This window comes from Triticum aestivum, chromosome 1D (genome assembly GCF_018294505.1).
Source record: "Triticum aestivum cultivar Chinese Spring chromosome 1D, IWGSC CS RefSeq v2.1, whole genome shotgun sequence".
NCBI classification, from domain to species: Eukaryota; Viridiplantae; Streptophyta; class Magnoliopsida; order Poales; family Poaceae; genus Triticum; species Triticum aestivum.
In genome coordinates, this window is record NC_057796.1 from 380,889,935 (window position 1) to 380,905,661 (window position 15,727).

A 15,727-nucleotide genomic window follows, 5' to 3' on the forward strand; every position below is an offset into this window, starting at 1 on the left:
ACATGGAAATTTTTGATGCTCTTGCTAAAGAACCCCCTATCTTACATACAAAAAAATTCCAAATCGGTAGTGGTAATATTATTGGAAAAGGGGTTATTCAAGATTTCTTTACTTGTGCTGGTGCTTTGCCTTCTTTGGGTATTTCTATTCTTCATAGAACCAGTAGTCTTGCGGACGCTATTGCCATGCTTGTAGTTGAACTTGAAAGGCAATTTGTGCACATGCACCCTTGGATACAAAGGATTTTCCTAGAATTTTCTAATATTGAGCATTCTTCTGTTAAGCGTGCCGCTACTATCTTTTTGGCTCATGAGTTCAGATTTATAATAAAAGAGGCCAAATAAATCTTTGCGCACTATAGGGTGGACGCTAGCCGTCCTCCCATAGAGGCTATCCTCTTTGATCAAGAGGAAATAATGCGTTTTCAATCTCTAGACTATGTTGCTTTTAATGAAAACCTTAGAAAAAGGGTTCCTACCAATGTTCTAGTTGATAGAATTTATGAACTTAATAATGATTTTGCTATTCGAAATAATGAGCTAGGATACTCTCTCGAGTATAGGCTTATGAAATTCTGTCAAAGGAATGCTTATAATGATGAATTGTTGTGCAATACGAAGGGCCGAAGGAGAAACCTATACCTCCCAAGGTTGATCTTGGGGACTTCTGTCCCATCAAATTTAGCCCTTTTTATTACTTTTGCTTGCCTCAAAGAAAACTTGCTGCTGAACGTAGAGAATATGAAATGAGTTTTTGTGATTTATCCTATTATTATGGCAATACCTAGATCTATCCTCGCTTTTATGCCTAGCTAGGGGCGTTAAACGATAGCGCTTGTTGGGAGGCAATCCAATTTTATTTTAGTTTTTTTGCTTTTTGCTTCTGTTTAGGAATAAATATTTGATCTAGTCTCTGGTTAGATTTGTTTTTATGTTTTAATTAGTGTTTGTGCCAAGTTAAACCTATAGGATCTTCTTGGATGATAGTTATTTGATCTTGCTGAAAATTCCAGAAACTTTCTATTCACGAAAACAATTGTTAAAAATCACGAGAACTTGATAAAATATTGATTCCAATTTCAGTAGATCAGTAAACAAATTGTCTAGGTCGTCCTATTTTGGTAGAATTTTTTGAGTTCCAGAAGTTTGCATTAGTTACAGATTACTACAGACTATTCTATTTTTGACAGATTCTGTTTTTCATGTGTTGTTTGCTTATTTTGATGAATCTATGGCTAATAAAATATTTTATAAACCATAGAGAAGTTGGAATACAGTAGGTTTAACACCAATATAAATAAAGAATGAGTTCATTACAGTACCTTGAAGTGGTGTTTTCTTTTCTTTCGCTAACGGAGCTCACGAGATTTTTTGCTAAGTTTTGTGTTGTGAAGTTTCCAAGTTTTAGGTAAAAGATTTGATGGATTATGGAACAAGGAGTGGAAAGAGCCTAAGCTTGGGGATGCCCATGGCACCCCAAGATAATCTAAGGACACCAAAAAGCCAAATCTTGGGGATGCCCCGGAAGGCATCCCCTCTTTCGTCTACTTCCATCGGTAACTTTACTTGGAGCTATATTTTTATTCACCACATGATATGTGTTTTGCTTGGAGCGTCTTGTATTATTTGAGTCCTTATTTGTTAGTTTGCCACAATCATCCTTGTTGTACACACCTTTTGAGAGAGACACACTTGATTCAGAATTTGCTAGACTGTGCTTCACTTATATCTTTTGAGCTATATAGTTTTTGCTCTAGTGCTTCACTTATATCTTTTAGAGCACGGTGGTGGATTTGTTTTATAGAAACTATTGTTCTCTCATGCTTCACTTATATTATTTTAAGAGTCCTACAAAACAGCATGGTAATTTGCTTAAATTGAGAAATTAGTCCTAAAGTAATAGGCATCCAAGATTAGTAAAAATTATCTTATGAGTGTGTTGAATACTATGAGAAGTTTGATGCTTGATAATTGTTTTGAGATATAAAGATGGTGATATTAGAGTCATGCTAGTTGAGTAGATGTGGATTTGAGGAATACTTGTGTTAAAGTTTGTGATTCCCGTAGCATGCACGTATGGTGAATCGTTATGTGATGAAGTCGGAGCATTGTTTATTTATTGATTGTCTTCCTTATGAGTGGCAGTCGGGGACGAGCGATGGTCTTTTCCTACCAATCTATCCCCCTAGGAGCATGCGCGTAATACTTTGCTTTGATAACTTGTAGATTTTTGCAATAAATATATGAGTTCTTTATGATTAATGTTGAGTCCATGGATTATACGCACTCTCTTCCTTCCACCATTGCTAGCCTCTCTAATACCGCACACTTTTCGCCGGTATCATACACCCACCATAGACCTTCCTCAAAACAGCCATCATACCTACCTATCATGGCATTTCCATAGCCATTCCGAGATATATTACCATGCAACTTACCACCGTTTTGTTTATTATGACACGCTCCATCATTGTCATATTGCTTTGCATGATCATGTAGTTGACATCGTATTTGTGGCAAAGCCACCGTTCATAATTCTCTCATACATGTCACTCTTGATTCATTGCATATCCCGGTACACCGCCGGAAGCATTCACATAGAGTCATATTTTGTTATAAGTATTGAGTTGTAATTGTTGAGTTGTAAGTAAATAAAAGTGTGATGATCATCATTTTTAGAGCATTGTCCCAAGTGAGGAAAGGATGATGGAGACTATGATTCCCCCACAAGTAGGGATGAGACTCTGGACGAAAAAAAAGAGGCCATAAAAAAAAGAGAAAAGGCCCAAATAAAATAAAATAAAAAATGAGAGAAAAAGAGAGAAGGGACAATGTTACTATCCTTTTACCACACTTGTGCTTCAAAGTAGCACCATGATCTTCATGATAGAGAGTCTCCTATGATATCACTTTCATATACTAGTGGGAATTTTTCATTATAGAACTTGGCTTGTATATTCCAATGATGGGCTTCCTCAAAATGCCCTAGGTCTTCGTGAGCAAGCGAGTTGGATGCACACCCACTTAGTTACTTTTGTTGAGCTTTCATATACTTACAGCTCTAGTGCATCTGTTGCATGACAATCCCTACTCACTCACATTGATATCTATTGATGGGCATCTCCATAGCCCGTTGATACACCTATTTGATGTGAGACTATCTTCTCCTTTTTTGTCTTCTCCACAACCACCATTCTATTCCACATATAGTGCTATATCCATGGCTCACGCTCATGTATTGCGTGAAGATTGAAAACGTTTGAGAACACCAAAAGTATGAAACAATTGATTGGCTTGTCATCGGGGTTGTGCATGATTTAAATACTTTGTGTGGTGAAGATAGAGCATAGCCAGACTATATGATTTTGTAGGGATAACTTTCTTTGACCATGTTATTTTGAGAAGACATAATTGCTTACTTAGTATGCTTGAAGTATTATTATTTTTATGTCAATATTAAACTTTTGTCTTGAATCTTTCGGATCTGAATATTCATACCACAATTAAGAGAATTACATTGAAAATTATGCTAAGTAGCATTCGACATCAAAAAATCTGTTTTTATCATTTACCTACTCGAGGACGAGCAGGAATTAAGCTTGGGGATGCTTGATACGTCTCCAACGTATCTATAATTTTTTATTGATCCATGCTATATTATATTCTGTTTTGGATGTTAATGGGCTTTATTATACACTTTTATATTATTTTTGGGACTAACCTATTAACCGGAGGCCCAGCCCAAATTGCTGTTTTTTTTGCCTATTTCAGTGTTTCACAGAAAAAGAATATCAAACGGAGTCCAAACGGAATGAAACCTTTGGGAACGTGATTTTCGGAACAAACGTGATCCAGAGGACTTGGAGTCTACGTCAAGAAATCAACCAGGAGAGCAGGAGGTAGGGGGCGCGCCTACCCCCTGGGCGCGCCCTCCACCCTCGTGGGGCCCACGTTGCTCCACCGACGTACTTCTTCCTCCTATATATACCTACGTACCCCCAAACTATCAGATACGGAGCCAAAAACCTAATTCCACCGCCGCAACCTTCTGTACCCGTGAGATCCCATCTTGGGGCCTTTTCCGGCGCTCCGCCGGAGGGGGCATTGATCACAGAGGGCTTCTACATCAATACCATAGCCTCTCCGATGATGTGTGAGTAGTTTACCTCAGACCTTCAGGTCCATAGTTATTAGCTAGATGGCTTATTCTCTCTCTTTGGATCTCAATACAAAGTTCTCCACGATTCTCGTGGAGATCTATTCGATGTAATCTTCTTTTGCGGTGTGTTTGTTGAGACCGATGAATTGTGGGTTTATGATCAAGTTTATCTATGAACAATATTTGAATCTCTTCTGAATTCTTTTATGTATGATTGGTTATCTTTGCAAGTCTCTTCGAATTATCAGTTTGGTTTGGCCTACTAGATTGATATTTCTTGCAATGGGAGAAGTGCTTAGCTTTGGGTTCAATCTTGTGGTGTCCTTTCCCAGTGACAGCAGGGGCAGCAAGGCACGTATTGTATTATTGCCATCGAGGATAAAAAGATGAGGTTTATATCATATTGCATGAGTTTATCCCTCTACATCATGACATCTTGCTTAAAGTGTTACTCTGTTCGTATGAACTTAATACTCTAGATGCATCTTGGATAGCGGTCGATGTGTGGAGTAATAGTAGTAGATGCAGGCAGGAGTCGGTCTACTTGTCACGGACGTGATGCCTATATACATGATCATACCTAGATATTCTCATAACTATGCTCAATTCTATCAATCTCTCAATAGTAATTTGTTCACCCACTGTAATACTTATGCTATCTTGAGAGAAGCCACTAGTGAAACCTATGGCCCCCGGGTCTATTTTCCATCATATTAATCTCCCGTCAACAAGCTATTTCTGGCGCCATTTGTTTTGCTTTCTTTACTTTTAGTCTTTATCATAAAAATACCAAAAATATTATCTTATCATATCTATCAGATCTCACTCTCGTAAGTGACTGTGAAGGGATTGACAACCCCTTTATCGCGTTGGTTGCGAGGTTCTTATTTGTTTGTGTAGGTGCGAGGGACTCGTGTGTGATCTCCTACTGGATTGATACCTTGGTTCTCAAAAACTGAGGGAAATACTTACGCTACTTTACTGCATCACCCTTTCCTCTTCAAGGGAAAACCAACGCAGTGCTCAAGAGGTAGCATAGCCCATTAATTTGCCTAGTTGGTGTGAGACTTTCTCATTTTTGTCTTCTCCTCACAACCTCCACCATACTCTATTCCACATATAGTGTTATATCCATGGCTCATGCTCATGCATTGCGTGAAAGTTGAAGAAGCTTGAGAACATTAAAAGTATGAAACAATTTCTTGGCTTCTCAATGGGGTTGTGCATGATAAATATTTTGTGTGATGAAGATAGAGCATGACAAGACTATGTGATTTTGCAGGGATAACTTTCTTTAACCATGATATTTTGAGAAGACATGATTGCTCTATTAGTATGCTTGAAGTATTATTGTTTTTATGTCAATATTAAACTTTTGTTTTGAATCTTATGGATCTGAAAATTCATGCCACAATAAAGAAAATTGCATGGATAAATATGTTAGGTAGCATTCCACATCAAAAATTCTGTTTTTATCATTTACTTACTCAAGGACGAGCAGGAATTAAGCTTGGGGATGCTTGATACGTCTCCAACGTATCTATAATTTTTTATTGTTCCATGCTATGATATTATCTACCTTGGATGTTTTATATGCTATTTTATATTATTTTTGGGACTAACTTATTAACCTAGTGCCTAGTGCCAGTTGCTGTTTTCCCCTTGTTTTTGACTTTTACAGAAAATCAATACCAAACGGAGTCCAAACGGAACGAAACTTTACGATGATTTTTGTTGGACGACAAGATACCTAGGAAGCTTCAGGAGGAGGCCACAAGCCCTAGGAGAGCCCCTAGACTTGTGGGCCCCTCGTGGATCTCCTAACACTAACTCCAGCACTATAAATCATCAAATATTCCCCCTATACCAGTGGGCACACCAAAAAATACTTTTCCGCCGCCGCAAGCTTCTGTTCTCATGAGATCCCATCTTGGGGCCTTTCCCGGCACTCCAACGGAGGGGGATTCAATCACGGAGGGCCTCTACACCAACCTTGATGCCCTTCCGATTATGTGTGAGTAGTTTACCACAGACCTATGGGTCCATAGCTAGTAGCTAGATGGCTTCTTATCTCTCTTTGATCTTCAATATAATGTTCTCCTCGATGTTCTTGGAGATCTATTCGATGTAATCTTCTTTTGCGGAGCATTTGTTGAGATCCGATGAATTGTGGATTTATGATCAGATTATATATGAATATTATTTGAGTGTACTCTGAACTCTGTTATGCATGATTGAGATAGCTTTGTATTTCTCTCCGATCTATCGATTTGGTTTGGCCTACTAGATTGGTTTTTCTTGCAATGGGAGAGGTGCTTTGTGATGGGTTCAATCTTGCGGTGTCCTCACCCAGTGACAGTAGGGGTAGCAAGGCACGTATTGTATTGTTGCCATTAAGGATAAAAAGATAGGGGTTTTACCATATTGATTGGATCTATCCCTCTACATCATGTCATCTTGCTTATGGCATTACTCTGTTCTTATGAACTTAAAACTCTAGATGCAGACAGGAGTCGGTCGATGTTTAGAGTAATAGTAGTAGATGCAGGCAGGAGTCGGTCTACTTGTCACGGACGTGATGCCTATATTCATGATCATTGCCTTAGACATCATCATAACTTTGTGCTTTTCTATCAATTGCTCAACTGTAATTTGTTTACCCACCGTATGCTTTCTTCGAGAGAGAAACCTCTAGTGAAACCTATGGCCCCCGGGTCTATTTTCCATCATATATTTTCAGATCTATAAAACCAAAAACCCCAAAATACCTTGTTGCACTTTATTTATATTTATTTTATTTTGCCATTTTAGATTTTATATCTATCTCTATTAGATCTCACTCTTGCAAGTGACTGTGAAGGGATTGACAACCCCTTTTTCGCGCTGTGTGCAAGTGTTTGTTAGTTTGTGCATGTTCATATATCGGGGACTTGTTTGTACCTCCTACTGGATTGATACCTTGGTTCTTAACTGAGGGAAATACTTATCTCTACTTTGCTACATCACCCTTTCCCCTTCAAGGGAAAAATCAACGCAAGCTCAAGAATTAGCATACACCCCAAGTATTGAGTAACAAACATAACATTTCGTAGAGCACAATGACATGCACTTCAAAGAATAACTACTATGGATGAGTCAGTGCAATGTTTTTACCCTTAGTGAGGCAAATCGATCTAAGTTGTTTTCTCTTACTTTACCAACAATATTTCGTACGGAACTACTTTGTCTAATGCTCCATGTACTTTTTGTAAACTAGTCTAGCCAATGGTTAGACTAATAAAATGAAAAGCAATATACATCTATAGATTATCCATACAACCATGAAATTTGGACATAAGGTAATTATTCATGGCATGTAAAAAAGATTCACGGAAAAAATTACATATAGATGATCCCAATCATGTAGGGCATCTCATGTTATCTAATCGCGGAGTGCAAAGAGAAATCATGCCACGTCATTGCTGCTACGAACCCATACTCTAGGGATGGACAACTCATACCTCATGAGGGGCTATAGAGAAGCATTCCTGATGAACATGACGACGAATTCCCCCTTCAATGGGGCACGAGAGAAGAACTACAGTAGACTCTGCCCTGGATCACTGATATATTTCTTTGTGGCGATGAAAAGAAACTCGCCAAATAGTGTCATGTTGACGACCAATATATAGGGTTAACATAGAAAGGAGGGCACCGGCGGATCACCCCCTCATTGCTCCCTATGATATGGACGCGTGGGGGGCAGGTGTGTGGAGCCCATAGGTGGCCCTTGACCCCCCGACAGATGTTGATAATTTGGCATTTTATCTTCACATGATTTTTTTCTTATTTTTTCGAGTTTGCTAAGTTTTCTAAAACCACAAACATAAAACAACAATTTTTCCTTATAGCTAATAATTGGTACATTGTCCAATAATAAATGTTAAGCAATACATACAAATTAAAAGAAATTGGCATGAAACTTCAAAAGTCATAGATACGCTTAGAGCATATCACCTAGTGATGGGGAAGACAAGCCTTGCCCTTATCAAAGCTGAACCCAAGTTCTTTATTGGCAACCTCTCTCTTTGCATGCTCATTAGCTCCTTGACAGTATTCTAAATTTGAATGCAAGACACTGTCCCTATCTCAAGTTGAGCTTTGTCACAAGTAGTGTTTGTAGCACAAGTAGCAAAATCAATAAAATAGATGAGTTATGGCTAACTAGGAGGTTCAAATGTGCAACTTGAAGTTCCTAATGTAACTTGGTGAGTTTGAAGAGATCACGCGCGGTGAGATTGTAGCCATTAACAAGGTACTCAAAATCTCCACTAAGTTTTGCATGTGCAGCATCAATCAGTTATTGCGAAGCTTCGTTTTTTTTCACCTCTAGAGACATTTCATGATAAACTCTTCTCTTTTAGGAGTTATTTTTGTCAAGAATTCTACTTATCTCTCTCTTCATGAAGATTATGCACGAGGTGCTTCACATTCCCTTTTTTCCTCAATGTTTAGGGTATTCGCCCCATCTGCGTACCTATCACGTTTCACTAGAGAGGACATGAGATCTTGTAGCCTCTCAAGCACCTCACCACGAACAGGTTTCATGGAATTAAAAGTTAAGATATGTTTTTCAACGACCTCAATATCACTATGTCCATCCACGTTAACATTACACAATATTTTTGTGTGTCCCACAAGCTAAACAAACTTGACACACATGTGTCACTTCATTAGCTATTCCTCCTCTATGCCTTTTCTCGCTGGGGCCTAACCGTTACATAATCATGCGCAGGTAAACAAACCACCCCACATATGTATAACTAATTGCTTGAATTTCCAAATAGATTGTTTTAGTCGTTACTATGACATATAATTGATGAGTATGAGAGCTACAGATCTCAATGGCAATTGTTTTGTTAAATCTAAGTTACCTTAGATTTTGTTTAAGTCCAAGTCGACGTCCTAAGTCATCCGATATCCCCATCTGAAGTTTTGTGGTGGACACACCGACAACAAAAATCAAGATTAGATCATATGGTTGACTCGATTGATACGAGGAAATCTTTAGTGACTCACCAAAAAAAGGAGAGAAAATCTTCAGTGGCTGGCGAATAAAGAGAAAATCTTGAGTGACTCGCAAAAGAAAGAGAGAAAATCTTCAATGACTCACAAAAAAAAGAGAAAATCTTCATATGACTTAGTTGGGACTACAGGGCCCAATCCGCAGTAGTGGTTTGTAGCACAAGCAACAAAATCAATAAAAATAGATGAGTTATGGATGACTAGGAGGTTCAAATGTGTGACTTGAAGTTCCTCATGTAACTTGGTGAGTCCGAAGAGGTCACACGTGGCGAGATTGTAGCGATTAACAAGGTGCTCAAAATCCCCACTAGGTTTTGCAGGTGCGGCTTCAATCAGTTATTGCGAAGCTTCATTTTTTTGCCACCTCTAGAGACTTTTCATCAGGAACTCTTTTCTTGTAGGAGATATTTTGTCAAGAACTCTATTTTTAGCTCTCTCGTGATGATTATGCTCAAGGTGCTTCACATTCTTTTTTTTTGTTTAGGGTCTTCGCCCCATCTGCGCACCTCTCACATCCCACTAAAAAAGGACATGAGATCTTGTAACCTCTCAGCGCCTCACCACGAAGAGGTTTCGTGGATTAAAAAGCTAAGATCTCTTTTTAAGGACCTCATTATCACTATACCCATCGGTGTTAACATCGCATAATATTTTGGTGCGTACCACAAGCTAAACAAACTTGACGCAGATGTGTCACTTCATTAGCTTTTCCTCCTCTATGCCTTTTCTCCCGGGGCATAATCGTTACATAATGATGCGTGGGTAAACAAACCACCCCACATATACATTAGTAATTGGTTAAATTTCCAAACACACAGTTTTATTCGTTAACATGACATATCATTGATGAGTATGAGAGACACAAATCTCAATGAAAATTGTTTTGTTAAATCTATGTTGCCTTATATTTTGTTTAAGTCTAAGTCGACGTCCTAAGCCCTGTGGAGTTTTATGGGGTACACATTGACAACAGAAATCAAGATTAGATCATATGATTGACACCATTGATACGAGTATTGATACGAGCTCGTATCAGTACACACTGACACAATAAATCTAATCTTGATTTCTGTTATCAGTGTGTACCCCATAAAATTCGAGTCACTGAAGATTTTCTCGTATCAAAGGGGACTGCGAAAAAAGACCCACAGAAACCGCCCGCTCCGCTCCCTCGGCGTCCATAAAAACCTGGCAGAGCCTCCTGCCCGGCGCCGAAGTACAAAACCCACTACCCCTGGCAGGCAGCCTGGCTCTCCCCTCGCTCTCGCTCGGGTCATCCGTCCATCCATCCACCTCCTCTTCCTCACTCACTCAGACGAGCAGACCAGACCAGCACCAACTCCCTTTCTGCCTTTCTCTTTCACTGCTCACCATTTCCCGTCGCTCTCCTCCCTCCTTCACCTCATCCTCTGCCGCGGCTAGCCTAGCTGCGCGCACCTTTGCAGAAAGAAAGAAAGAGAGAAAAGAAAGGCACCCCGCCCGAACCCAGCCCGACGCCACCACCAAAAACGCACAAAAGCAGAGGGACATCAGATCAGGTCGGCCGATCGAGCGCGCGGCGACGAACCCCTGCCAGTGCCCCCTCCCGGCCAGGCGCTCGCAAAGTGCGGGAGCCGCTGCCTTCTCGATCTCCTCTCCCCCTTCCTGTCCTCCATCCCTCCCTCTCCCTCCCCCCCCCCCCCCCTTACTCTCTCCAGGGCGTCTAGCTAGCTAACCGAGCTACGTCGCGCGGCCTCCGAGGCGGGGCGAGCTGAGCTGAGCTGAGCTTACGTACGTACGCGCGCACGTACACGGCCGCGCCGCCGCCATCACCATGTCATCGGCCGCTGGCGGGTACGGGGGCGGCGCCGAGCACCAGCATCAGCAGCACCACCAGCACCAGCTGCTGCTTGGCCAGGCCGCCGCGGGGCAGCTCTACCACGTGCCGCAGCACAGCCGCCGCGAGAAGCTGCGGTTCCCGCCGGACCCGGCGGACTCCTCCTCGCCCACGCCGGGCGCCTGGCCGCCGCCAACGGTGCCCTTCTACTCCTACGCGTCCTCCTCCTCGTCCTACTCGCCGCACAGCCCCACGCTGGCGCACGCCCACAACCAGCTCCTGGTCCACGGGATGCCGGCAGGAGCCCAGATCCCGAGCCAGAACTTCGCGCTCTCGCTCTCCTCGTCCTCCTCCAACCCTCCGCCTCAGCAGCGCAGGCACCTCGCCGGTGCCACCGGGCCGTATGGCCCCTTCACGGGCTACGCAGCCGTGCTCGGTCGCTCCAGGTTCCTCGGCCCCGCGCAGAAGCTGCTGGAGGAGATCTGCGACGTCGGCGGCCGGCCCTCGCAGCTGGACCGCTGCTCCGACGACGGCTTGCTCGACTTGGATGCCATGGACGCCGCCGGCGACGTCGGCCACGAGATGGACAGCAGCGACCGCGCTGCTGCTGAGGGCGTCACGGTCTCCGGCGCCGAGCAGCAGTGGAGGAAGACTAGGCTCATCTCCCTCATGGAAGAAGTGAGTTATCAATCCTATGCAGCCTCTAAATTCCCTTCTCTCCATGCATCTTTCTCTTCCTTTCCCATGCCATAATTATTTTCTTCTTCGTGGAGAAGAATCTGACCAACATCTCATGGTCACATCACGGATGCAGCTTGTGAATCTTTATTCACTGTGGTTCCACAGCTTATTTCTTGTCCTCTCGATTTGATGGTGGTTGATATGTATGGTGGATCATGATATCTGCTCTTTTGGATATATTTCTTTGCTTATTATATGCCTCACTTATTGTTGCACTGTTGGCGTTGAACAGTTATTTTCTTTTGCTCTTCTTGTAAAACTAGCAGCAACTTGATCTGGAGTCGATGATCAAAGAGTTGCACACAGTAGTAGTTCATCAACATGAAATTAGAACAGCCAAATTCCACAGTATGCTCTAATTTTATTTCATAAAAAATTTCAAGTTGCTGCTTTCTAAGATTCCTAGAGTTTGTCCTCTTTCAGCATGGTTCTATACTCATCGATGTAAAGCTGTAAGATTCTGCTGTCCATGTAGTCCCAGCTTCTTGTTTTTTCTTCATAAAAGCATAGTACACAGTGGTTTAATTTAGCTCAGGAAAGTTGTTTCCTTTCATGTAATCATAGCTAGGTCAATTATTTTGAAGTGACACATGATCTGGTAGTCTGTACACATCTACACACGATAATCGGTTTCTTTCAAACAACTCATCTGTACAACTTCTTACCAAGATTGTAGGTGTTTATTGGCTGCAACAGTCCCACTTATTATCTGTGTTTTTTCTTAGAACTATATGTGTTCTAACACAAGCACAACAATCTTGTAGGTTTGCAAGCGATACAGGCAATACTACCAGCAGCTCCAAGCCGTGATCTCCTCGTTCGAAACCGTCGCCGGGCTGAGCAACGCCGCCCCATTCGCCTCCATCGCTCTCCGGACGATGTCGAAGCATTTCAAGTACCTTAAGAGCACCATACAGAGCCAGCTGCGCAACACCAGCAAGGTGGCGGGCGGGAAAGACAGCCTCGGCAAGGAAGACATGGCCAACTTCGGGCTCATGGCGGGCGGCGCCGCCCTCATGAGGGGAAGCAACGCGAACGCGTTCAGCCAGCCTCACAACATTTGGCGACCGCAGAGGGGACTCCCGGAGCGCGCGGTGTCGGTTCTTCGCGCCTGGCTGTTCGAGCACTTCTTGCATCCGTGAGTATATGGCATATCCTTATTTGATTTCGTGTTCATAACATGGAGCTGCACTATGCAGTTCTTGAAATATACTCCTTCTGATTCCGTAATACTTGTCTTTGAACTAAAACCACGACGACTATTATGGAGCGGAGGGAGTAATTACGACGGTATCTTAGCTGTACCTGCAGCTGGCAAATGCGAATGTTTATATCCATAGTAGGGTAGCAGTGACATGACATGCCATTATGATATGCTGCAAGTGCAACTAACAAACGATTCCTTCTAGTGTGAGCATCATTCATAGATCCGAGACATGGGATAAATGCCTGAGATAGTGTGCAAGCACAAGCAAACCTATGGCTTCAGATCGTTTGCTTTACTGAAAGCTTATAAATCTTATTTTCGTGGGCACCCACTATCCACTGAAATTGCGGATTAGCTCGCCATTGTTTTAGTGCATGCAATCTAACAGGAGAAAAGGAATTTTGTAGAAGTGGGGGGAAATCCTCCCGTAACACTAGATCTGTGTCGACTGTCGATTCGGTACTGTCTGATAAGAAGAGCGTTCAACTATCGTTAAATGCATGTCCTTTGGGGGTTCTAGCATGGGTCCCACTTGAAATTTAGTTTCTGACGATTGTACACCAACTAAACAGTGGGCTCTCTTTGCATCTAACTTATAGGCTAGGCACCAAATCTAAAAACGACGTCACTATATCTTTGCCGCTTTTGTTAGTGGTGGTCAATTCTCGTCGATCTGATGGTTTGATGGAGACTGCACTGCAAATAACATATACTCCCTCTGTCTCATAATATAAGATGTTATTATGACCGAAGATGAGATGAGACGGAGGAAGTAGACATGTCAAATAGGGTGCATCCATGCTTTATCACCTTTCTGTATTTTGTTACTAGCAATATAAGTGTGTACTATAGAAAAACTTGTTCTTTCACACTTATTTTATTTCTTATATACTTCCTAGTGTAGACTTCTATACCTGTGTTCATAAAATGCTGGTTTGAGTGAGTTACTGAGTTTACAATGTGATTTTTCCTAAACTTCTTAACTGAACTAATTTGTTGTCATAAGATCCTAAATGACTAGAGCACATAATGACATGCTAGCTTTTAGGTCTAGATGGCGTAATGTAACTTCAAAACAATGTCCAGGTTTTTTAGGAAGCTTCTAATTAACCTGTGAAGATGAGTAGTGCTCGTTTGTGTTTCTGTCTACCCGAATGGTTCTGTATTTGCCATCACTCCAATGCTTGGTGCTTTCCAGGTACCCAACTGATAGTGACAAGCAAATGTTGGCTAAACAGACAGGCTTAACGAGGAATCAGGCAAGTAACCATTTCATGTTTCCAGTGATTCCAATGTAACTCTTCATGACATGCTGGCCTCTAGCAAGGTCTCTTAGCACCATGCACATACTGCTGTACTATAAAATGAGGAAGTTATAGAACTTTGAGAACATTGCCTGCCTGATGATCTTGAGACATTTCATGATGGGCAGGTCTCAAACTGGTTCATCAACGCAAGGGTTAGACTCTGGAAGCCAATGGTGGAAGAAATCCACAACCTGGAGATGCGGCAGGGGCACAAGAGCTCGGCCGCCGACAAGAATCAGCTCGGCCCGCAGCAGCAAACCCAACAGCATTCCCCGGACAGCAGCGGGAGGCCCTCGGATCCTTCGAACCCGCAGCAAGGGCAAAGCAGCAGCATGTCACAGGGCCGCGGCGCCCACCAGCACCACGCCTCTCGGCACATCCAGAGCGAGCTCTCCCCGATGACCCACGACATGGCGGGACAGGTGAGCTTCGCGTACAACGGCGGCGGGATGGCCGCGCACCACCACGGTAGCATTGCACTGTCGCACCCCCAGCACGTGGAAGGCGGCGCTGGGAGCAGCGGCGGCGTCTCCCTCACCCTCGGCCTCCACCAGAACAACCGGGCCTACATCGCCGAGCCCCTCCCGGCGGCGCTCCCGCTCAACCTCGCGCACCGGTTCGGGCTGGAGGACGTCAGCGACGCCTACGCGATGGCGGCCTCGTTCGGAGGCCAGGACCGGCACTTCACCAAGGAGATGGGCGGCCATCTGCTCCATGACTTCGTTGGGTGATCGATGAACAAACACATGCATGGTTGCTCCATTGCTGGGCTCGTCAGCATGCAACATGCAGATGAGATATTCTACGCTGGCTGATCTGGTCCACGTGTATTGTACTAGAAGTAGGATGATGAAGGAAAACAAGCTGGGTGCATTGGTACATTTGCCTCTCGTGTAGACCCTGGAATGCTGTCAATATTTGACACAGTGGGGCTGCATAGAGAGCATGCAGTGCAGAGAGAAGTACTACCTTAAAAGGCTGTTGTAGCATGCAGTTCTTCCCTATTTGTTCTGATCCTAGATTAAGCTGCATTATTAACCATGTACCCCCATTGATCGACTTGCATATGCGAGTGCTCCCACCGTGGCAAATAAAGGGTGCGCTCTATCTTTATTAGCTAGGCTGCAAATTTTATCTATCCATCACAGTAATCTAAAGATTCTACTGATCTACAGCATGCAGCTAGCGAGTGCCGAAGCTTCAACGTGTATTTGTAGCACTAGAATATGACTGTGGACTGGATAGATAGATAGCCTTATCTTCTCTGATCTTGCGTAGTTAGCCTTTCCCATGTACCCGTATTAAACTAAGAAATCAGGTGGTGGGGTGTTTAACGAGTGATCTTGTTGCATCCTTAGATGGAGTAGCCTCCTAAAGCCTGGACAAGACATGATCTGCTAAACTTTCACTGGCATCCTTCCTCTGTTAACAACC

General features: G+C 42.9%; 1 protein-coding gene across 1 annotated transcript; it reads left to right on the forward strand.

Moving 5' to 3' along the window:
• The first annotated feature begins 10,439 nt into the window (after positions 1 to 10,439).
• LOC123182219 (BEL1-like homeodomain protein 9) lies at positions 10,440 to 15,406 on the forward strand. The gene is made up of 4 exons (XM_044594724.1): positions 10,440 to 11,716; positions 12,544 to 12,917; positions 14,185 to 14,245; positions 14,419 to 15,406. Exons 1-4 carry the CDS (start codon positions 11,036 to 11,038, stop codon positions 15,022 to 15,024), a joined length of 1,722 nt encoding a protein of 573 aa, XP_044450659.1. The 5' UTR covers positions 10,440 to 11,035; the 3' UTR covers positions 15,025 to 15,406.
• Positions 15,407 to 15,727: the final 321 nt, after the last annotated feature.

What these genes read in the sequence shown, in the direction of transcription:
- LOC123182219 (XM_044594724.1), top strand. Translation starts at nt 11,036, where the DNA reads ATGTCATCGGCCGCTGGCGGGTACGGGGGCGGCGCCGAGCACCAGCAT. An exon ending in TCATCTCCCTCATGGAAGAA is followed by an intron (nt 11,717 to 12,543) that starts GTGAGTTATCAA and finishes ACAATCTTGTAG; the next exon opens with GTTTGCAAGCGATACAGGCA. An exon ending in TTCGAGCACTTCTTGCATCC is followed by an intron (nt 12,918 to 14,184) that starts GTGAGTATATGG and finishes GGTGCTTTCCAG; the next exon opens with GTACCCAACTGATAGTGACA.